Source organism: Cuculus canorus, chromosome 2, assembly GCF_017976375.1.
Source record: "Cuculus canorus isolate bCucCan1 chromosome 2, bCucCan1.pri, whole genome shotgun sequence".
Lineage (NCBI taxonomy): Eukaryota > Metazoa > Chordata > Aves > Cuculiformes > Cuculidae > Cuculus > Cuculus canorus.
Genome location: NC_071402.1, coordinates 142,853,377 through 142,877,615, shown reverse-complemented (window position 1 = coordinate 142,877,615; position 24,239 = coordinate 142,853,377). Strand labels below are relative to the sequence as shown.

General features: G+C 44.4%; 2 protein-coding genes across 5 annotated transcripts in view; both read right to left on the bottom strand.

Moving 5' to 3' along the window:
• The window catches only part of GAD2 (glutamate decarboxylase 2), a 40,356-nt gene extending 23,306 nt beyond the window's left edge, over nucleotides 1-17,050 (bottom strand). Inside the window, exons 1-7 of one of the 2 annotated variants that reach the window (XM_054059994.1) lie at nucleotides 16,743-17,050; nucleotides 16,525-16,584; nucleotides 16,280-16,429; nucleotides 15,025-15,258; nucleotides 10,153-10,243; nucleotides 9,235-9,347; nucleotides 5,237-5,352 (exon numbers count right to left, since the gene is read on the bottom strand). In XM_054059994.1, the coding sequence (XP_053915969.1) occupies nucleotides 5,237-5,352; nucleotides 9,235-9,347; nucleotides 10,153-10,243; nucleotides 15,025-15,258; nucleotides 16,280-16,429; nucleotides 16,525-16,584; nucleotides 16,743-16,818 (840 nt within the window). In that variant the 5' untranslated portion in view covers nucleotides 16,819-17,050. Of the gene's footprint in view, nucleotides 1-5,236; nucleotides 5,353-9,234; nucleotides 9,348-10,152; nucleotides 10,244-15,024; nucleotides 15,259-15,940; nucleotides 16,084-16,279; nucleotides 16,430-16,524; nucleotides 16,585-16,742 lie in introns of those variants that run through there. The other variant, XM_054059996.1, reaches the window with a different exon arrangement.
• Nucleotides 17,051-18,196: 1,146 nt separating this feature from the next.
• MYO3A (myosin IIIA) overlaps nucleotides 18,197-24,239 on the bottom strand; it is a 119,654-nt gene continuing 113,611 nt past the window's right edge. For all 3 annotated transcript variants that reach the window (XM_054060104.1, XM_054060102.1, XM_054060105.1), the window contains 3 exons: nucleotides 23,162-23,202; nucleotides 21,336-21,476; nucleotides 18,197-19,530 (listed from right to left, as the gene is read on the bottom strand). In XM_054060104.1, coding sequence (XP_053916079.1) covers nucleotides 19,416-19,530; nucleotides 21,336-21,476; nucleotides 23,162-23,202 — 297 coding nt within the window. In that variant the 3' untranslated portion in view covers nucleotides 18,197-19,415. The remainder of the gene's footprint in view (nucleotides 19,531-21,335; nucleotides 21,477-23,161; nucleotides 23,203-24,239) is intronic.

Sequence of the window (24,239 nt, the reverse complement as noted above, 5' to 3'; positions counted from 1 at the left end):
AACAATATGGGAACCCTAAATGTGTAGGTTAAGCCACTTCTCTTAATCATGTGAAATGCGTATCTGGTCTAGGATTGCAATCTGGGTTCCCTTGATAGTGGGGAAGAAAAGGTACCTTCAGAAGGGCACCTCAACCTCGAGGCTTTGCACCCATTTTAGACCAGGATGAGCTGCCTTCTGTAGGTGTCGCTCTCTTTTTATTAGCTGTAACAAGTGCATAGACTAACTCAGATTGCATGTTTACACTTCAGGTGATTAAAGTTAAGTGATCTGAATCCTATCATTAACATCTCACTGTAAACTATGGCTTCTCCTTCAATTATCTACAAAAGGAGTATACTGTGTCCCACCGTGTTTTTAAATACACCGTAATGCCATATATGTTTGCTACTGTTTCCTTTAGCTACTGCTATTCAGTTTTAAAAGTTATTTGTTAATGTCAGAGGACAAATGAGTGTATTCATGTTTCTGCACAACATGCTAATATTTCCATCTTTCACATTTTTTAAATATGTAACTTCCTACCCCTTTTCTAATCCAGCAAGACTCACAACTTGGTTTTTTTTTCCAATTTTACAGCATTATCTGTGGATAAGAAATGTTGCACTGAGTTCAGGAGGAACCTGTGGCAACATAAAAGTCATAAGACATGATAAAGGATTAAACCCAAATGATTAATGTCTCCTTTGGGACAGGCTGCCTTAGAGCACTGCTGGAAAAAAGTTTTGCTTTAATTTGAATGGAGCTAGTTGAATTAAATTGCTCTTCAAATAAGACCAACTTTTCCAGTTACTAGTTTTTGCGTCTAGTAGTGCAAAGAAAGAATGTGTGAATCTGTGATTTTTAGTTTCCTTAGCCGAAAACGAAAACACTCTCTACTCACTCTGTATGCTCAGAAGTGTAATTTACGACTTCATAATTTAGGCCACCAAATGGAAAGCGTGATCTCCAGGCTCTTCAAATCTTTCCCTGGAAGTCTCACCACACTGGTCACTCCTTGGACAGCTTCTTGCAGATGCCAGTCCTGGAAACTGCCTCCTAAGCAGCCTGGCTAGAAAGCAATCCTATGGGCCACGAGGTGGTGGGACTGGAGATCAGCTTTTCATTCTGCACAGAAACCAAACTAAAATCTTCCACAGGCTGTGTGAAAGGGAAGTCTGTCAAGCTGTCTGCTTTGAGTCAGAAGTAACTTTTTTATTTCCTTATGTATCAGAGCCAAGAACTGCTGTTTTAGACTTCAGAAACTGTTCAGACAAAAACTTTCCCAAAGCCACTCCTCCCACAACTAACGGTGTAGTTTCCTGTATTCCCCTGTGAGTAACGGGGCTACTGCAAGAGGGGAAATCAAGAGTGCAAGAAGCTGAAGAAGTGATTTATTGCAAACTGCCTCCTCTGATCTAACTGATGTGTGAATGCTGTGCATGCTATGGCTGTGAGAGTGCTCCCCTACCACCACAGAAAAGCCACCTCTCACAGATGCTCCCAGTGCTCCTCCAGAGAACAAGGCTCCTCTGAGTATATCTGGCTGTTTATAGAGCTGGCACCTTATAACTGAGCTGCCAACAGATCCTCCCTTCACAGTCAGTGGCTGCCCAAACCATACTTCCAACAAAGCCTCGGGCAGTTTCACCTCAAGAGCAGTGCAGATGCGGGGATGCCAGAGGCAGAGACACCCTCTCTGTCCTCCGCTGGCTCTCTAACTGTGTGAACTGCCAGTTCTTACTCTCTGGTTTCTCTTCTGAAACTAAGACAGGAGTTATGTTGCTATATCCCTAGTGGGCATCTGACAAGGTGTTTGTCCTTGCAGTGGCTGCTAGAGGGGGTGGGAAATGAGGAAAGCTGATCTGGGTTACATGAGTACAGTCTTGCTGGGTTGGAGAACAGCAGAGGTGAAGAAATCTCTGTTTTTCCAACTATGCCCAGCTTTTTTTCATTCCCTGGACTGTGGATTAAGTCTGTATAGCCCCCAAATAAACACCAAGCCCATGTAAAATCTGCAAATCTCTTCAGCTATTTTTATACTATGAAATAAAATGGCCAAAGACTGTTTTGAAACCTCGACCCAACTTGTTCTCTACTGCTGAACTTCTCCTCTCTGCACTCCTTTCCTCCTCAGAGTACGACTGTACTTCTCACCTGCTAGAGGTGATCCCTGCTCCACGCTATTCCCAGCTACTGCTGGATGCTGTGAAAGAGAGTGCTAGCCAAGTCAAAATTACAACAGGCACTGGGTTAAAATTCAATACGACCTGCCTTATAGATAAATGGATCATTGAATATACTCTGAGGGGGCAGCTTTCTCTTTCAGACGCTTTCTCCACGCTGAAGAAGGCATGTGCTCAGCTGAACACTCACAGCAGCCTAAACCTGATGCACTGGGACACAGGAGGAGGCCTTCACTTCAGATTTTTCATTGTGTTTGAAACAATAAACTAAAGTAAGTTTTTGTAACTGGCATCCATCACTTTCACGCTCAGAGGCAAGGTCTCCTGCATCACACGCAGTCCAGAACAGCTGCCCCGAAGGACATCACTCTGCTCCTGCACTAGTGCGGGTGAAAGAACCACTGATGATACACCAGGGAACACAGTGGATTGAATTGAGTCCTGAGCAAGCACATCTCAGTGAAATTATACCTGGGCCAAGAGAAACCTGAGCAGTTATAGTGTACTTCACCATCACTGGTGAAACATAAACAAATAAAAGCAGAGTGAGAGATAAGTCACAGTTCTACTGAACAGCTCAGGGAAGATCTGCTTTCTGGGAACACACACGGTTGGAACAGACACAGGACCTATTTTAGGCATCTAATGTAGGAGGCATCTAATGTGTATGTCAGGAGGATGCTCTCTGTGTTAAGTTCAAAGCACAAAAGTAGGTGAAACCCTCCCAAAGGTTATTTAGAACACCTAAATTAAGGAATATTTAGGTTTCTAATTTGAATGCTCCAAGTTTGCCTCCAGAGGTGCCTCCCTTCACTGACTGCGCAGAGCGTGAGGCTCCTAATTGAGGAACATGAAGCACTCCTAAATTAGGTGGGGAATTACTTAGGAAATGTGAATCACTCCTCCTTTCCCCTCTCCCTCATTGGCAACTGAACCTATCATGGCATCAGACCGAGTCCAGATTCTGATTGCAATAATATTGGTGGCAATTGTGGAGTAACTTTATTCATTTACAGTAATGGAAGCTTTAGATAAGTAGAAATGAAAATAGCCTGGTCTGTGATGCTGAAATCCTTGTCTAAGAATTGCTGATATTGGAATCTTTGACTGAAAACTTTGAGACAAAAACCTCCAAGTTATAAACACATACAATAACTTTAAGCTTTATTTACTATCACGCCACTCAGTGCAGAGTATGAGCAAATGACAGTATCCTATTAATGGACTGCTCCACAGCTGCTATCTTACCAGAACATCCAACTGTTGCAGAGAGAAACCAGAATCAGACTAGGGAGGCTAAAAGTAAGTATAAGATCAGCATTATCTACCAAATGAGACAGATGACATTCTTGTACCTTAGTGTCTATTCAGGTTCTACATGACGTCTTCAATCTGAAAAGGGATTGTACTTCTATGCCTCTGCAATTCTTGCAACAGCTTCTGCTCTTTTGAGGGTATAACCCTGCTCCCACATCCTTTGGGCAATTAAGCATTAACGGGTCCTACCTTCACACAGTGTAGCATCATTCCTTAACCACCATAGAAGATGTGCTATTACATGCTTTTAAAAAAACTTGACTGAGGAAGAGACAAAACTGCAGTTCAAGGTATTTTTAAAATGTAATGGATTTCAGATTTTGTTCTATGGTTTTTGCTAGTATATTTGATTTTGGAACGTTTCGTTTGCTAAGGGAACCGCTTCTTCCCTGGCATGAAAACACAATTATTAAGGCTCACTTCATTATTTTACGACTGATAGTACAATTTGGTTCATTGTTTAACATTCCATTGCTATGAATACAATGAAATTCTCTAATGATTAATAGGATCTTTTATTTTAAATAATCATGTTTAACCTTATTTGTAAGATGTATTAGGTCTCTAACTTACACATGAATAATACATTTCTAGATGTACAGCCAACTTTGGAGAGTTGCTACTCATTTGTTGACTATCCTTCTCTCTGACTGATTTGGGGACAATTATTTTGCAAAGCAGAGACCACAGTCGTGTATCGCATCTCATCCTATTGCCATGAATGGCATCCTCAGAGGGATTTCCTCAAAGCCAAGTCTGATCAGTTTTTAGGACAATTTACTCTCCACACATAAACATGCTCTCTTACAAGTCAAAAAAAGTAGCCAGGAAGATGTTGTCACCTAATGTGGCATCTTGCTGAGCCCCAGCCATGAAAGAGTAATTTCTGACCAAGCCCAAATAGCTGAAGAGAAATTTAGAAGGGGACCACGAAACATGAAGAGAGTTCACAGTCCCCCCTGGCTATAACCCTTTCTCTTCCTCTTCTTCCTGCACGGGCATTCTTCTTTATAATATGCAAGGAGGTTTAAATGACCATAAACCCCAAACAACCCCACAATACAGACAGAAACTTCTGCACAGTTGTTCAAAGAGCAGAACACTGCATTTCTCCCATGACGACCACTCTGATTTCTCCCATGCCCACCTCCCCTCCCCTCTTGCACTGCCAGATCCTGCCAGTGCCTACGACAAACCCTGGTGTGCTGAAGCATTTACTCACAGACAGAAAACCCACAGCAAAGTCCAGTTCCCCACGGTACTGCTGCTCTGCTGTACCCACACAGAGGTGTCTTCACCTATGTTATCACCCTCATTTAATTCTGCTCATTAAATAACAGCAGAAGTCATTTCAGCTAGAAACATTTTGATTCACGGTGATTTTCTGTACTCTTCAGAGTAACCTGAACAAAAGACACTCCTGGCAGGAAGTGCAGAAGCCAGATGCTAAGCTCCCACTATTTGATGCAGTCCTTACCATTAACATCAACAATTATATACACACAAGCGAGCGCAAAAAAAAATAGCAGTGGCATCGAGATTGTGCTCTCCCTTACTTTCAGCCCAAGAAAAAAAGCTGTTTTACAGCACAGCTCATCTTTGTATGTATCAAAAAGCCAGTCTCTCCCCATTTTTTTATTCCCAGTGAAGAAATAACACAAATGAAGACAGCTACAAATTCCCATTCACATATTTTCTTCATCATACAATCATACAAGCAAAAGTAACAGATAGGAAAAAACAGAAACACATACATGTTCTGATGTGAAGGCAACCAGTCTGGGAATAGCTGCCATTCCTTTTTCTTTAACTTCTGGGAACATCTTGAAACGTGCAATCAACATAGCATACATGTTAGATATGGCACCACCTGGAGTCCACAGTAATATACTGTTACTTTTTCTATGCATTGTAATATTATTGCAGAACAAATGACAAGTCTTGCTACATTTTTTTCTTACAGTTTTTCTAACTATCATGTTAATGTTTCTGCCTAAGGGCAGACTCTTCTTCCTGATACTCCTCATGGTTCGGTTGCATAATAACAGGATCTACTACACCTAACAATTTATGCCAGAAGTACTGCTGAAAAAAAATATGGGGGTTGCCTTTCATCCTCACTTTTGTTACAATTTCTCCTTTAGTCCCCCATATTATCTTTCCATCTACCATCAACACATAATCCCCTCTCTGTTTCACCTTCCAAGCCAAAGCCACCACAAGGCAACTTCCTAAGTGGCTTCTGACTCCAACCTAAACTGTGCTCTCCCCTCCCAGATTAGGGTGGTGTTTCATACTCTGGCCCTGAGGAAACCCACATAGCATTTCTCAATAATCTCCTGAATAACTGGTGTGAGGGCAGGGAAGAGAAAGGAAAAATGATCATACTAACAAATCTTTTCACTTGTCCTCTAATGGTAGCAAGGGGAAATACCCTTAAAACCACTGACTCATTGACTTCAAATACCCATTTCAAGATGGACATTTTATCCACTTCAAGATGAGTACAAAACAACAGTTCTGCAGTACGCTATTCCAATATTTCAATTATCAATGCATAAATTAAAAACAAGCACTTTATTTTTCCCTGCTGAGATTTTTACCAAATGGGCCTCTCCATCTACAGTTGAACATTTGGTTATACATTAATGCTGCATGAGCACTGTGGGACTATAATGCAGAACCTGAGGCAGAGTCTGAGTACTTTTACATATGTATGCACATAAACACACACAGACACGTATGCATAAATTCCATCACTTTTATCCTGTATATATATTCTCTCTATATATACAGATTGAGTATATGCTGATTTTTTTATGCATACATATTTATATAAAGCAAAGGTGTATGTTGATCCTGGTTTTAGGCTTTTAAACAAACAGATCAGAGTGCAGCTGAGGTAGAGTTCAGCTAATCCAACTTTGATCCACCTGCAAATGAAGAGCACAAGACATGCACTTCCAGGAGACGGTTCAGCTCATTCTATGGTAGCTGCTTTTGGTTGGTGGGATGACTTACTCTGCAAGCACATCCACCCCTTTCCTTTGTATATATGGGAGCTCCTGTGACTACCCCAGGGTAGATACCCAATACTTGGACAGCCAAAGTGAGACAAAATAAAATATATCCTTTAAGCAGATCAAGGTAGCTCTGCTGAAAGCAGCAACATTACATCATGTTACACCAGCACAGTATACGTGCTGGTAAATTTAACATAGTTCTGACTTTTGTAAGACTTGTATTTATGCCACAGGGGATATATATACTGTTCCACAGCACACAGAAACTGTGCCCTTAATTTATACTCAGTGTCCTAGCTTTGCTTTTGCAGTGAGACTGCCTCTGCTCTGGGCTTTCCCTGACACTACTGGTCCTCCTGTGAATCCAAGGGAAAAAACCACAGAGGGATAGCATCACCGGCATGGGACTCAGTGAAGATCAGGCTTTTTCTTTCACTTTCAGCTATCTTGAGAAGTATGACCATATTTCTACACCTCTTGTCACATATGACAAAACAAGAAATGGAGAGATTAAGAAGAAATGAGTGGGTACCTTTCCCTAAAAAATGCAGATGTCATGTATTGGCTGCTGTTGATGATTTAGGTGACTGAAATAAGATGGTCAAGTTGAAGAAATTTGGCTCATCTTGTCCAAAGTCATAGGCTCAGTGTCAATCAAGACTGAAACATTAAGTTTCTTCAATATCAGGCTTTCCTATTAGTATTTATTACCAGCCACTTAACCTTAATCTTATTAATAAGTCTGCATTCTGCCTTTAATTTTGCAGCTGTGTTTACATCCACAGTTAACTGCAGGTAACTAAACACACCTACAGAATTTGGAGAATCTAATCAGGCCTCTATGCTTTGCATATATTGATACTGTATATGTAATTCCAGCAAACGCAGAAAGAAAATTTTTTTTTCACAAGAGTAAGGTCTTCAGCTGAAACCATGATGGTTTGAAATGAGAAGACAGCATAAAGACTATTTTGATTACTGCCTAAAAGAGCAGAACCCTCACAGTGGGCATTGCTGCCTTAAGAGACTGAATTAGAAAGATGCAGTCTGCAGAAAACAGAAATTGCAGAGACAGAAAGGATGAGAGAGCACTGCAAATGGCCAGCACAGGTACATGTGTGTCAAAGAGCCCTTCCCCATGCACGTTTCAGCTGCAGCAGGTGACACATAACACAGCAGCAACACCCATGCCAGCCAGGAACCTCTCACTGACATGGGAGAGAGGGTAATTCCTCCTGAGACATTCATCTTTCCTGACTCACATCACCTCAACCATAGTGTGCCAGTTTCAGGCAGATCTGGTACACTCACTGAGCCTTTCGCCCTCAGCTGCTGCCTGCACCCAGGCTCTGCCCACCAGATCTGGCTGAGCAGCATTGCTATTGCTCTTCTCTCCCCTTTCAGGCCCCGGGTTATTGCAGCTCAAGCTTTCAAGGTGAGGAATCAATGCCCACGTTGTACTGAGTCAGGCCAGTAATCAACCACTGCCCAGTTTGCAAATCATTTGCTTGGGTCCTGAGCTTGTGACACACGTTTAGAAGCTGCTCTGTGTGACGGAGGTCATGACCTCTAAGCACTGAAGTAAAAGCTGTCGGTACTTTTGCTCAGTGGTTTTAAATAAGAACACAACAAGAAGTAATGTAAATTCTTCTCATCTTTTTCTCCACCTGTGTGGAAAGGCCCAGGACAAGACTCCTGCACCACCTCCTCCATGTGCTTCGAGATGTGAGAAGCTGAAGACGAGCCTTGCCTCATCTGCACAGCATGAACAGCATGAACTTCACCATTCATGCACTCAGAGAGCTCACCACCCTCGGCTGTTATCACTGAGGGGTTTCCTTTGCTCAACAGTTCAAAATCTCTTTCCCTCTCCAGTAGGGAGAACTTTCTTTCCAGGAGGGCTTCCTCCCACCAGCTATCAGTCTGTTCTCTTTTGACAGGCCAAAATGCTATGCTCAAAGTAAACTCTTGATCTTTTTGCTGTTTGGTGAAATTGATATGCGACAGTTTCTAGCAGTGAAATTCCAGAGGTGACAGTAAGACAGGAGGTGACACAAAATATAAACCAAAAAACTAAGTGGAATGATAAAAAAAAGAAGTCTCAACAATGTAGTGTTTGTCAGAGTCAATGATTTCTCTACAGTTAACCACACTCATTTTTTGCCTTATTGACTTGCCCTGAAGGAACCAGGTTTCTGAGCCTTTAAGCACTCAGATTAAGCAGACACCCAAGCACCCCCAGTGAGCTCAACAGGCCAGCTTGCACAAGGAAAGCTAACTGCGTATTGTAATGTTGGCAGGATCATACTGGCTCCCCTGAAATTACTTAAAGCGATGCTACATCTTTCCCTTTTTGCTCTAATTTCCCCTGCAGTGATGGAGAGCATTGCTGTGTTTCTTCCCTACATTATTAATACAACAATCTTTGTATTTCATGTAATCCATAAAAAGTGAAGGCAAAGCAAAACTACAAGGCAAATGTCTCCTCTGATTACGTTTCCCATGTGCCATTACAGCCGCTCATAATACAGCGCAATTTATGCAAACAGACCCTCATAATTACATCCCTAAAATTCATAAACATGCAACACTTTATCTCAAAGAGGTCACTGGTGGTTATAAGCAAGCGTCCTCTTGAACATGCACATTTAATTATGTTTACTCTTTAACTACAGGTGATGTCATATAGCATAGTCTGAAAAATAAAGAAAGCATGAAATATCATGTACCAGGTGAAAATATCCCATCGCCACAGCCCCCTGGCCAGCCAATCATCTCTCTCATTTTCCTTAGTGTGACATATTCCAAAAGTACAAACACTGGAGCAATTTCATAGGTGAACCTGAAATGTAGTAATGTCCATATTTAATGCTTTCATCTACAACACTAACACATCTTTTTCCAATATTACAATACATTATAGCCACAATATATTCTATCTTGCACTGGGTAGAGTTCTGTTTTACAAAACTTTTGATAGTCTTCCCTCTGATTTGATGTAAAATGTCTGGAAAGAGAAATACTGAGAGCACTTGGTACTATTTCCACCCATTTTAGTGAAACAAATTTCACCCACCTCTTCTAGGCACAAAGCTTTGCCCTGTATTCAAGAGCTGCTTTTTCCCTTGCAAAAACCTATATGCATGTCTAGAGCACACGTTAGCTGTCCCATCCTAGGTGAGAAGAAAGTGCACAAGCTAAGCAAGTGCACAAAAATGCTTCCCAGTCCCGAAGTAAAAAAAAAACAAACCACACTTGAAATTCTGTGTCTCTTTCAGAAAACAATGGCTCTAACTGCTCTGAGTATGGATTGTACATAACCCCTCTAAATGAATGCAACCGTTCACTTAGCACACCTTTCATTTTACACATTTACGCATGCAAAACGCTAAAATATTTTTCTGTATATTTTTTGGAGGGGTAACAAAACCAACACCATATTAGTATAATGAAATCTTATAAAACACAGTCTACAGGACAAATGTTGAAAGCCTTCATGTAAAAAGCTGTAGCAACCATTTAAAAATCAGACAATTTTTTTCCCAACAACCTTAATAGAGAAGGATTTCTTTTCAGCTACAACAGCTAATATTTGAGACTATAACTGTAAAATCCTATTAAATACTAGAAAAACCCCTGCTACTTACATATTAGTATTTGCTGCTGACGTCAGCCAGTCTGCTGCCAATCCAACCATGTCCAATCCAGTTGAAAGTTGATTAAAATATCTAGGGTGCCCTGCATAAGATGGAAAATGTTATCAATAGGCTGATGACTCTCAATGAAACTATTCAGCACTGAACTGTATATTTACCTCTCTATTCCTATAGAGAAGGAAGTGCTTTCAAGGTATGAAACAATGCAAACAGCAATAAATACACGCCTTGGAAAAGGCAGGATTTCTCTTCTTTCTCATTTCAAATTCAGTAAAATCAGAGTAATTACACTGAACGCAGAATAATGAATTCCAACATTGCCTATTATTCTCTCAATACGCCTCGAAAACCAGCACATTGCTACTTTACAAAAATAGCTGTTTGCTCCCGTTAGTGTGTCACATGTTGTTACTGGATGTGTTTTTGCCTGGCTAGGTTTGAAAGGCAGGCACAAGACACCATCTGAAGAGCTCGCCGGTACACAGAACATCAGTGATGAATGGCTAATGATTATAATAGACAGGGTGAAATGAGAAAATGGAACATTTTGGTGACTGCTCTGCACATGACTCAAAAGCTCATGATTGTATGAAGATGGCAGGGAAGGTGGCGGTCCTTGTCATTTCTTCCCCGTCACAGTGCCATTACAAATAGCCTGGTGGCTCGCAATTGTGATTTTAAACAAACCTCATGAAAACCAGCACTGCTGTCCTAGCAGAACAATGCACAAGAATATACTCTGTGAGCTCAGAGTCCATTTACCTGGATAAACTAATTGGCTCATAATTTTTTCTAAAATCCTGTCAGACATTTTTCTCAAAAACGTGCCTGGAGCCATTAAACCCAAGAACCATTAAAACTCATTTTTTACTAGTTGTTCCCCGCAAGCCCCTGTTAATTGGCATAATTACTGATACAAATTACAGACGGTCTACAATTACTTAAACGCCGTCGACTCAAAGGACAGCAGTCTCTGCTTGGAAAACACCTGTCCTGACCTGCAGATGACGTGCTGTTATTGCCATCATAGGAAACAAAAGATAAAGCAAGATGATGGAAGAAATGCAGACCCAGCACCACAAGAAAGCTTATCTTCTGTCTCCAGAGGTCTCTTATCAGGCACGGACACACTGCTGGCAGAATAACATAGGGAACTGCTCCCTAGCTCCCACCTTGCACACACAAAGGCACAGTAATCAGGCTGTGCAGGCAGACCAAATCAGGGGACAAGGAGCTGGGGGACACACACACGCAAAATCCAGCTCCCTGCACCCTAACCTGAGACAAGCCCCATGCTACTGCCATCCAGCCTGATCGCGTTTATGATCTCCTCATGAGATAGGAACTGCCACTTTCCCCTGGTCTGCACACTGCCCAAGACAGGTGGCCAAAGCCCCTCAGCCATTGAGAGACTGAGATCCAGCAGGATGAGCAGGATCCGGCCCCATCCCTGCACACACCAAAGCAGGGTAGGTGGGCCTGGAGCATGCATCCTACCACCACTGCTAAAGCCACGGCGATCCCACGCCAGAAGCTCTGCCTTCAGAGGACTGCACCTCCTCTGACAGTGGGTTTTACAGAGAGATTTCAGTATTTATGGTTTGGGTTCAATCGCACAGCCAGGCTCTGAGTGGGTTCCCAAATTCAGCTGGGAAGCAACAGAAAATCAGAAGCAGAAAGCATTTGGTAAATCTGGGCCATAGGAAGGCTTGAAAAAGCCAGATAAATTCCCACTTTGGAAATAAATCCACACTGAAAAGCTGGGGAACAGCAGAATACGTATTTGCAGCTGCAGTGTCTTGGCGGCTCTCCGTCAGCCCCATACCCAGCCCCAGGCAACAGCCCTGTTGTCACTGCTTGTTTCTTCAAGGAAACCTCACAGCACGCCTCTTGCTTTGCGAATCGCTGCAAGACGGGGCTGGCTGCATGCAGGGGTCATGGCAGCTGTAGAGCCGAGAAGCGAGGCGAGAAAACAATGTTGTGCTTCTACGGGGATCTTAATACAGAGGGAAAGCAGGGGCAGTTGCAGCTGGCAGAGCATCAGCGCCCACACCTCTAAAACAGCCCCCTCCACTCAGTGCCCTTCTCTACTGCAATGGGGCTTCAACATGCAACTGTGATGGTGGCAAATGTCATGCCCCATTCTGATCTCAGCCTCAGCCGCAAGGGTTTATCTATCCATGCGACACCCTAATACGTAAGTGAGCTCTCCCTCAGCTAGATGGCCAAGAAAACTGTGGCTTTGCTTTAAAATACAGGTGCCACCAGCCATGTAAGAAGAGTTTGCAAAAGATGCTCAAAAATCACTACCCAGGGAGCGTCTGTCTGAAACACACATCCTCTGTCATGGTTGTCACCGAACAAAGAGGTGACTGGAGTGACAGGGTGCAAGGAAAGGGGAAATATGAAAACAGATTACGGCTTTCTGGTTGGTTTAGCAATATACAACATGTTTATGCACATTCTGGAGTGATTCAGGAGATGATGGGCAAGAGCCAGAGCTGAGGCACTAGGACAGTCAGGGACAGGCTTTCCCCATGGAGGACATGCCTTCACCCCACACCTCCTCACAAACATACTCCTGCTTGCACTTGATTTCAGACACAGATATGCCCTAGCATTAACACGCAGCCTTCGCAGCCTCAACAGGGAAGCGAAGACAAGGGCCAGGCAAAGCCGGACAGCACAGATGAAGGTACACTCAGGGGCACCATGTTTGGCCTTTCTCACAGCATGTATAGCCTGCTATCTTCACCAGGACCTGTGAGGAACAAGGCTGGACCAGTGCCACCTCCTCGCACCCTTCCTGGGGTTTGCAAGCCATTTTTTTCCCACGTCACTTCTCTGCTCACATCTCAATTTTCCCTGCGAGAATTTCACATCTATCTTTCCTTACATTTGCAAATGCTGCCTTTTATATTCTCTGAGATGAAATTCTCACTGGGGTGGATGCTTGGAGCTGGTAAGAGGGCAGAAAGCAAAGTGCGGCTCTGCCCGGCACCCCAGAGAGCTGCAGCACATGGGCAACAGCTGGGAGCATCCCACACCCACCCCTCAGCCATAAAATCAGACATTCGGCTCCTCGAATCTCAACTGGAAATCAGTGCTGGGACTCGGGGATCCAGCTGTGAGGCTAATCTAAGCAATACAATTTATTTTCCAGTCTGCCTCTCTGGCCCCTGCAGTCAAACTCAGCCCAGCCCCCCACTCTCCCAGCCGAGGAAGGTCCGTGTCTGAAGGGCTCCTGCAGCAGGAGCAGAGGCAGACCCCTCCCCACCAGAAACCTCGCCCCATTGTCCTTTCTCTCGGGGTAATTCAAGTGTTTTGCTCTGAAACACATGCCAAAGGGCTCCGGGGGTAAATCCCACATGTTTCGTGAGCCCTTCAGGCTGGGGAGGCCTCCTGGGATGCTGAGGAGCGGTGGCAGCCGAGCGAGGCACCTCCGCAACCCCCAGTCCCCTGGACGAACCCCACCATGCCGCTACATCTCACACAACCCCCAGCACCAGTCCTCGGACTATTAAAACATGACTTTCATGGAAACAAATAAGAAATGCCAAGACGGGAAAGCTTGACATATTTATGGAGATAAAGACAAACGGCAACATTGTTTTATAAGGTCATTTTTAGATACACAAAATGAAATACGTCTATTATGTGAAACAAGCTATAAGAAAAAAAAATTAACAATTAAGAAGCCCTATTTTTTAATTTCCTAGATTGGTAGATCCTGTGTTTCATAGCATTCAGTGAAAATGCGTTCCCTATGCCCTACCCAGGCACATCACATGCATCACTGGACTCATCGACTTTTCTCCCGTGGACATCGTTTATCTAAGTATTTATTCCAATATTTAACAGGCGTTTTGACAGCACTCGACTCGCGCGCTAAAACCATTCAGCCGGCCATTTCCACCTCGGAACGAGGATTACGCAGATCCCCCACAAGCTTTACTGCGATCACTCTGTTTTGCTCCCAAAAGGTGACAAACCCCGTTTTCCTTCCACCTCCAGCCACAAACCAGCCTTTGTCTTCTTCAGTAATTGCCACGCATTTATTTTTAAGCAATTTCTCGGCAATTTAAATTCCCACTAAGAGCTCCCCGCACTCCACATTATTTCTCCAGCCCAGCCGTAATTGCAGCTCCGCTTTTTGTCCGCCGCCGTTTATTTAAGGTACCTCCCCTCCTCCTCCTTCCCCCCCCTTCCTCCCCACCCCGGCAACTCGTCCCTGCCCTGCTTGTGACAAACAACAACAAAAGGCTATCAAAACAATTCGGGCTTTGTTTTCACTGCCTAAAGTCGGGAAAAACCCTCAACGCTCCCATGGGCAGTTCTGTTAAATTCTCCTATTTTTACGCCCTGCAGGTGAGCGCAGAGGCACGGCAAACACCAGCTCAGAGGCCCGCGTACAGGAGGTTTATTGCGATTTCGGCTGTTAACCGGGCTGGTGCCTCTGCCCCTCTGCAGGGCCGCCCTCCTGCTGCCTCCCAGCCCGAGCCCGGCGCGCCCCGCTCCGCAGGGAGCGACCCCCGGGCCGCCGCCTGGGAACGGCTGGAAACGAGGGCAGGAAAGTCGCAAGGTGCGGAAAAGGCTGCTTAGCGGCACACTCGGCAACTCCGACCCCGAGAAGCGTTACTTTTACATCGAAAAGGGCGTGCGACGCTGCACTGCCAGCCGCGGAGACGGGGCTGCTGGAGTATTTTATCATTTAGAAAAACGGCTTCTGTCTTGGCTAGAAATTGCTTGGAACTGACAAAGCACAGCCACTGCTCCAAGCTTTAACGTTTCAAGATAAAATGAAATGACACCTTTAATCAATGGATGAGACCATACAGGGTAGAAAATGAGCATTTCTATTACCTGTTTTAATTGCATACTTCAGAGTTGTTCTGCAGTTCAATAAAATTTCTTCCAAGGTCTGTGGCTGCTCTGCCAGTTCCCAGTTATATTCCTGGAGCAACTCATTTGGGTAATGGAAATCAATAACTTTCGTAGACCTATCAAAACTTTTCACCACATACTGAAGTAAAATGTCCACAACGTCTTGTAGGAAAGACATGGTTGTTATTTCTCCGTTGCATGCCGGCAGAAGATCTAGGAATGGAGAAATTAGAAGTTAACTTCGTTTTATGACCCTATACACAGATTTTGGACAAAGGCTTCTCCCACTTACATTCAGAAAATCTTTTCATTGTGTTCAATAAGAATAGATTTTGTTTTCATTTAATAAGCATAATGGTAAGACTGTATTTTACGGAATGTTCTGAGAGCTACAGTGACGTTTTAATTTCCCACCTAAACCAGCAAATTTTGCCCATGGTGTATTTCAGATCAATGTTTAAGACAATGAAGGGGAGCAGGGAAACAAGAAAAAATAAACGAATCTCATGAACAAGAAAGACTGGGAACCAAACGCTACAAGAAGCACCCTAAAACTCCCATTCGCCTTGGAACTAAATACCTCCATTGTGACTATCAACTGCAAGTAACTTGTTGATGATTTTATGCCTTTTTCCGCGGCGGTGCTGCGCGGTGTCTCAGCGCACGCACTGACCCCTTTTGTTTAAATCGGAGCGCGATGGCTCGGGCAGAGCCGAGCCGCAGCGGACCCCCCCTAACTCGGGGTAACCCGGGATAGTTCAGACGGGGAGCAGCGGGGCTCTGCGCCCCTCGCCCCACTCCAACGGAAGCGTTTCTGGGCAGCGCCTTTCTCGGGGGGCTCTTCAGTTGCGGAGCCGCTACCTCCAAGGTCAGAAAAGATGAAGTGCGTAAATACCTTGAATTAAAAGAAACCAGTAAGAGAACGCTCTTTCTCCCTCCTCCCCTCAAACCTCAACTACATCGCAGGGACTTCAACGAGAAGGTCGCTGCTGTCAGTATTCCTCGGGAAGAGCAACCTGCAGGCTCCAGCGCGTCGGCGTTTTATTGCTTTTTTTTTTTTTTTCCTCTCCGCGGTCTCGATTTTCGTTCGGGGTTGGGGTTGGACCCTTCTGAGCAGAGGGCAGGAGGTGGGGGTGGGAGTCCCGCGGAGCCCCCGCACCGCAGCGCCCATTCCCACCGAACCCCCGGTTTTTGCTGTTTTTAGGGATGCGGCGCGGTCTGGGAGCGCCGTTACCTGTTGAGTGCAGAAAGGCGTAATTCACCTCCGCTTTCTGGCATCCGCAAGGCTTTTTGTCGCAGGTGCAGGCCGGCCGCGGCTCCGCTGCCCCCGGGGCTGCCCTGGCGCCGGGGTCCACGGGCTTCTCGGCATCTCCGTAGAGCAGGGCTTGACAGGGACACACGGTCTCAGCACCGCGGCATCAGCCCCCGTCCCACCGCCCCCCGCCCCGCGGCAGCGCCCGCGGCCGCCTCTGCCCTTACCGCACAGTTTGTTTCCGATCCCTCCCGTGAACTTCTGGGCAACCTGGCACCAGGCTCTGGCTGTAAGAGAAAACGGAGCTGAGGGTCCGTGGGGACGGGCCAGGGCCGGGAGCGCCTCGTCCGACCCCCGGCAGCGCTTCCCGGGAGCCGCCGTCGGTCCCGCCAAGGGGGCTCCGGCGCCCCGGCAGCGCCGCCGCGGCTCCGCGCCCCTTCCCTACCTGTGCCGGGGCTCTCGGCGGCCGCCGAGCCCTCCTCGGCCCCGAAGGGCCAGAAGCCGGAGCCGGGGCTTGCCATGGCGGGGCGGGCGAGGAGCGGCGAGCTGCAGCCCGGGCGGCCGGAGCGAGTGTGCGTGAGTGTGAGTGTGCGGGTGTGCAAGTGCGCGCGGCTGCGCCAGGCGGCGGCAGGCGAGGGGGCGGGGGCGCCCCGGGCACGCGTGGGTGGGAGCCGCTGCCGTGGGCGCCCCCGGGGCGCGTGTCCTGCGCTGTGCACCGAAGAGGCGGCGGGGGGGCAGGTCTCGGGGAAGACACGAGCAGTAGGGGCGGCGGGCGCTGGGGGGTGAAGACGAGCGAGGTGCCCCGCGCCTCCTCCACTCCACGGACGGCAGCCGAGAGCCGAGAGGACGGAAAGGATTTTTTTCCGAGCCTCGGTGCAGCCGTGCCCGGCGGGGGTGGGGGGGGGGTGGGGGTGGGGGCTGGGACACCGGTCCCTGGATCTAGGGGAAAGCGCCCCCAGCCCAGCGGAACGCGAAGAGCCGAGAAACTCCCCGCCGAGGCGCGGGGAAGGGACGGCCCTGCCGAGCCCCCGGTGCCCCCCGGCCCCGCACAGCTCGCGGCCACCGGCGGGGGCCCCGTCGGGCCGGGCCGTACGGAGACAGCGCCGGTGCCGGGGCGGCGCCTGCTGCTCCCGCCGCCCCCGGGCTCGGCAGAGGGGTCCCGGGGGGCGCCCCCGGGATGCTCCCCGCAACCCCCGGGTCGGAGAGCCCGCGGAGCCGCGCTGCCAGCCCCGGGGAAGTCAGCAGGTCCCGGAGGCGAAACTGGGACAGGAGGAAAACAACCGCTCCATTTCCCCTCCCAACGTGGATTTAGAATGCAATCTAAACTCCCCCTTGCACCCAGCGGGTTCCCCGTAGGAACACGGAGTCTTATCGAAGTACCCGACGTGTCCGCCTCTCCTGCAGCCCAGGTGGGATTGCAAGCTCTAAAAGGGAGGAGGGAGGCAGGCGAGACCCCGCCGGGCCGGGGTCTGTCCCTGGTTGCCCAGTCGGGGGGCTCCGAGGCCACCTCGCCCCGCTCCGTCCATTCACCCGCCCGGTCACCGGCACTGCCGTCCCCCACCCCGACATCTCAGAGTAACAGCTTGATGTATTTCAACGCCGCTCTGGTGGGAAGTAAAAGGCAACCAGCCCAGGTATAGCTGAAATGCCACATCTCTACCAGTTTCCCGATCACGCCGGCTTTCAGGAAACGCGGGCGGTAGTCCCGGCTCGCCCCGCTCGCTGGCGCCCAGCGCACCGGCTCCCCGCACCGGTTCCGTTAGCTCAGGCACCGGCAGCCGTATCGCTGCCTTGCGCGGGTTTTATTTACTTAACCATTTTAATACTACACGAGAAAGCAACTTCAAAACAGATTGCAAAATTTAAACAATTCATAGCAAATTTTGCATTGCAGCAAATTTTAATCCGTCGCACAGCCTTGTGAGTAGTTACAGATCAGGGAGCAGTGGTTACCTGTCTCTGGGGAAAGGGCCAAGTGTGCGGGAGAGGGGGGAACAGGCAGAAACCCAAGTCCTGTGGCTCATTGCTGCCACCAATCGTAGTATTTCGGGCAGGGAGCAGGATCAGGCCTTCATACTGGCATCAGGAAATCTGCCTTCTCTTGCTTTGCAGCTGGGAACATGCAATTATGAATCCTGAAAGGAAGCGCAATTATCTGTGTGGTTTCCGTGAAATAACATCTTTTCAATAAAAAATAGGAGGAAAAATTGAACACGGTAGCTATTGCTTTTATTTCCACTTAATTTCTAGTGGAACTGATTAAGAGTGATCATTACATTTAGTCATCAATCAGCCAGAGAGCCTATTTCTATTACTTTCTTGGCACCCCAGAAATTAAGATTCCTAAAAACCTAATGCAAAGGAGAACAAAGCAAACACGATTTACAAGTTCATCACTTAGTCACAAAGCTCAGAGGCAGAGGAGAGGGTTGGATACACTTCCCATGAACGTATATCTCCAACACAAAGCTTATACACGCAATACTGACCCTTAAAACTAGCTTTACAGTAAAGTCAGTCATGAAATACACTGTCATAGCATGCTATCCAATTAATCTTTTCTTTTTTTTTTTGTTAGAGGGACACTTGCCACAAATAGTTCATCCCAAAATTTAGGCATTGTAAACCCAAAATGAGCAGAAATTCCCCAATGGTGTTCTTGTAATTTTTTTTTCCTGTACAACAATTAATTAGAAATAATAACTAAGGTTTTCTGAAGGTGCCTGTCGGAATCTGAAAGCTTAACTAGGGAACTATAAACTAAATGATCTATTTTAATTGGATGAGTGATAAAAGCAAAATAGCAAAAACTATGCATTGAGGAAAGTGAACTAGATTTAAGCTGCTTAATGTCTAATAATTTTAAGATGTAGCAGTGGTATCCAAAAAAACCCTGATTTTTATATTAAGTTTTTTAAAGTATATGGTATGTGACTGACAGTGTCCCTTTGCAACGGTGTTGGGCTGTAAACCACAGTAATTCATAGTCATATGAACACACTCGTTGTAAACTTGAAACATTGGAGATTTTAAAAACCAAAAAGGAAGCACATGGTATAAAATGATAAAAAAGATTATGCTAATAAAAGCCAAATGGCAGCAGGAACAGCAGCAGCAGCTAAAACTGCTGGATAAGGCGCCTTCGCTGTGAGGTCTTCCGCAGCAGTCGTCTGTAGTCATAGGGATTATCTTCGGTTTTACTCTCTTCCAGGGGGCTTTCTACAAGCCTCGACCTAGGGATTAAGCAGAACTGTTTTAGAAATTAAAGGAAAAACATTTACTTTGGCAAACACTCCTAACTGACTGCTTAACCTACACCCTCGAGGGAAAAAATAAAAGGAGAAAGAAAAAAAGTCAACTGACTTTGCTGGGCCTCTTCCTGTGCTACATAAAGCAGGCACCTCCGAACAAACACATATACTAAAAGCAGATGAACACTGAAGAACAACATGTTCTTCTACAAAGCGGACATAATAAGAGGACATATAAATGTTGAGAACAGGGGGTGCTTTGCAGTAGCATTTGCCTGATGGCTATTGAACCAGATTTTCTGTTGGCCTAAATTTGTTTGCTCTGTTTTTAACCCGCCTGCGGAGCTCACTCTAAGTGTCCGTCTAATTTTGGTTTTTTTCTGATGGCAAGATACATTTTAGAAGTGACCTCTGACAGGCTGGAATGGTGACCTGGCACCAGGTGTTACCATGGAGCAAAACTGAAAATAAAACTCAATCCCCCCCCCCTATTTAAATAGTATATTACTCTGAAATAATTACAGACATTTGTCTGGACTCAGGGTGTACCCCACCAGGGGTCCAACACCTGCGTTGAAGGTGAACTGCCATGTAAAAAGTACTCAGTGCTTCATTCAGTAGATTGAAATGACTGTGCAGTCTTTAGATCCAGGTGACCCCACAATTAAGTGCAAAGATGTTTATTAATTGCATTCATCTGCCCTCAGAGATAATAGCATAAATTTATAAGTTACATGGATATTTTTTCACTGTGGCAAACTAGGATGCAACCAAAGCAGCACACACCAAAACGTGAGAAATTCCTTTTAGTAAGCTCAGTGGCAAAATTCTTATTCATCTAAACCAGACCTCAGGGTGACAGATTTGGTGTAATTTACTACCTTAGAGATGCAACATTTTCCAAGGGATGTAAACTATATGGTAATTCCCCGAGACTATAATTTTCAATTTCAAGCCTTCACAACACCTTTCTAAAACTATTTTAGATCCCACCTGAAAAATGCCCCAAAATAAAATACGTAAGGATCACAAAACGATTTCTCTGTTAGAATGGATACATTTTGAAATTCAGTGATCATCCTAGACATAATGTTTCCATTAAGCCTTTGACCTAGCTATTTTCCAAATTTTCTTACATAGATAAAGACACAAGAAAATACAAATACACAAAGAAACTTAAATATTTAAGTATTTACACCTGCAATGTGTGTGGGTGCATTGGCAAGAGTGAGAGTATCAGTTTCCTTAGCCCAGCAGAGGTCACCCTCCATGAAGTCTATGTGGGAACCCCCTTCAGGGTTTTTCTCCTGGCTATCCACCTTGGTGGAGTCCACCACAGGCTATAAACACACATGGTGACACAGGACAGCAGAAAAAGGAGGCAGTCACGCTCGTGCCTCATCTGCAGAAAGCAGGCTGAAAGTTCTGTACGCATCCATCCTACTTAAAGACAAACTGAGTCAGAAATACAATTTTAGGTTCTGCTTTAGTGCAATTTGATTTTAGATCAGAGATTTACAGCAGATGTCTGTCCATCTCATCTGGCACTTGGGAAACCAAAAACTAGCAGGCAGGCTGAACACCCATCATGCTAACATTTGTCCCTGCTGCATAAAGATGGGAAATTCTCAGCTATACGTTTTACAAGTTAATTTGGCAAGATTTCAGGAATAAAAAATTAGATTTATGTCTAATTTGAAAACATATCCTTCTTCTTATGAATCTTTTGAATATCTCAACAAGGATATACAACATTTCTTTTCATATTATTATTTTGTATGAATTACCGCTCAGTAGCTCTTAAAATTGAAGTCCTGCGCTCAGCTGGGTGTCTCTTCTTTCTGGTGGTAGAACTGCTGTCCTTTGTGGAGGAATCAGTAGATGAAATTTCTTGGTAGTAGAAATCTAAATCTAGCACTTTGCTCAGACTGTCAATAAATAAGTACAATTAGTTAACAAAATACCATAATTAAGTGGTGCTTATGAGCTGAGGATCAAAGGAAAAATATATATAAGCACAAGATGTCAGTCTGAAATGTGACTTCTGTACAGTGCGGATGTTGAGAATTTTGAAATGCCTTTACAGGTTCATAAAACAGACATATATGAAATTGTTCAGGTTTGCCATTATACTCAATGGAGAGATATTTTTATGGTATAATGCATCTGACCTATTTTAGATATGTCTTTAAAGAAAAGATGAATAATTTTCTGAAAAGTGAGGTTTTTTTTTTTTTCTCCTGAGTAAAAGAAGAGAGTTTAAAGCAACTAGTCCAAGATACTGGTGTCAATAATGCAATTATCTGTTATTTTGTTAAATGAATGGTATCCAGGGTATCATATGTACAGAAAAAAACATCCCAACATCCAGTTTGGAATGTCTAGGGAAAAAATAATATCCTAAAGCAACCTGGAAAAAAAAACCCTTTCAGAATTGAAATCTCACATTCGTAGAAACCAGAAATAACTCTTTGATTTCAGTTGCTATGTTCTACTAACAGAGTCAGCACGTGAAAGAAGATGCAGCCATGGAACTGGTTAACTAGATGTAAGATGAGTGAAACCCAACTGAGGCCAAATGAGAGAAAACTCTAGATTTGGATTTTTTTTTTTTTTCTGGCTAAACAGGAGATAACAATAGGTGTGGTTTTTTTTTCATCTAAATGACATCAGAAGAAGAGCTGTAACAGACCAAGCACAGAGGAGATGGGCTTTAAGTGAATCCTTTAAACAGTGGCATAATCAAGTGCAATTTAAATTGCGTGTGAATGAAGCTAGATGCTGTGAGCACGTATTTTGTGCATATAATGTCATGTAACTTCCTCTAAAATAGATGTTTTAGATGCACAGTTTGTATTCTGCAACCTCAGCCAAGGAGAGTGCTGAACGTCCATCCATACTACATCTACGACCAGGCTACCATAGCACGCATGTCATAGTGCCATAGCAATGTCACTCAGGAGCCGCAAAAAAGCTTAAATATAGAAACACAGTTAAAATAAAGCTATGATGTATATTAGGAGCTGTGAATCAGGTCTACAGCACACCTAAGGATCTAAGACACAGGAGGGCAGAATTTATCTATTGTTTCCTTTACTTCCGCAGAGATCCATCAAAATAGGTTAGTTACACCATGAAGAAAAGACTGCTGGTTGAAATATCAGTAGCTGCTCTTCTTCACCTGTTAGTAATAATTTTTGTTTTAATTTTTCTATGATCTATTTCCAAACAATCATATATTTTAGGAGAGAATTTTAGCAGTCTTTGTATTTTTTCTAACAAAAAGTAGTTGTTCATTGGCTTTGACTGGAATTTTAAGCACCTTCAATTATTTTCTGTGTCAGAACTATCTTTGATGTGGACCTTATCTTAACTTATTATTGCGCTCGTGTTGCCATGGTAAAGGGCCATGCCATAGTAAAACTGAATGACTGAATTCTATAATGGATTTTTGTCATTGAAAACTGCATATTTTAACTTTGTATATGGTGCCCTCCATGTGAATCTCCAAATTACCATGGTTTTGTAACACTTTATTCTTCTGGTTGAAGTACAGCTAGGAACTATTTCTAGAGTAATAAAATGACAATAGTGAGATAATGAAAATAATTACCTTTCTTTTCTTGGTTTCCGTTTTTCGTCTTGTATTGATTTCTAAGAAAATACAGAATAATTTAAAAAATACTAAAAGGAAAGCTTATGCAAAGATACAATTCACCAATACATTACGTAGGAGAGTGTTGTATATTTTTCACAAAAGAAAATACAGAGAATCTAATTTGCTGGGCAACTGTTCCCATAAAATATCTTTTCAGAATTTTTGAAACCAAGAATGGGATTAACATTGTTACTCCCAAATTTCAGTTGCCGCACTGTGAAAAAAACTAAAGCAATCACAATCAGGACAAAAAAAAAAAAAAAAAAAAAAAAAAGAGATGTAAAACTTTCAGATATCTATAGTTGTTTTAATGAAGTTGACAACACTGTCACTGAGGCATATTTGTGATGCTATGAGAATTTCCATGAATACAGGCATGACAGTGGGAGCAGGCATAATCCTCTTCCCATTACTGTCAATGCAGTCTTGCTGCAGGTTTTAGTAGAACAAAGCAGACATTTAAAAAGCAGTATACTAGATGGCAAAAGCACCTTTAGGATACAAAACATGCAGAAATGCAGAGGGGAGATATTTATAGTGAATGTGAATAATTTCTTATCTCCAACAGATTTCTGTCCCTACAGCCAAAACAATGCTAATCTGCAGCATCTAAAGCATCACACTTCAAAAGCACTACTTTAAAGTGCTTAAATTTTGGTCTTCATTGTGTTTCTTGCAAACAAGTGAAGAATTACTAGAATTAATGAATGGTACCACTGCACAGTCATTGAGAACCAAAAATCCTGATGGACAGACACTTCTTGTGCAGGTAAATGCACAAGACAATTTCAACATGATAGGCTGATCTAAAGAAATAAACCCCCAAATAAACTTTTAGTGCCTTCTATGAATGTAGGGCTATTTATGATTCTATTATTTATATTTGTTTACCACTTTAGCTCATTTGATATGCAAGAAGATAAGTGAGAATGGAAGGTGTCTATATAGTATGTGTAACATGCTGTGAGAAAAATATGTTTTTGCAGAAGACAGAGGAAATATTTAAAAACATGCACTCATATTGCGTGCCTTC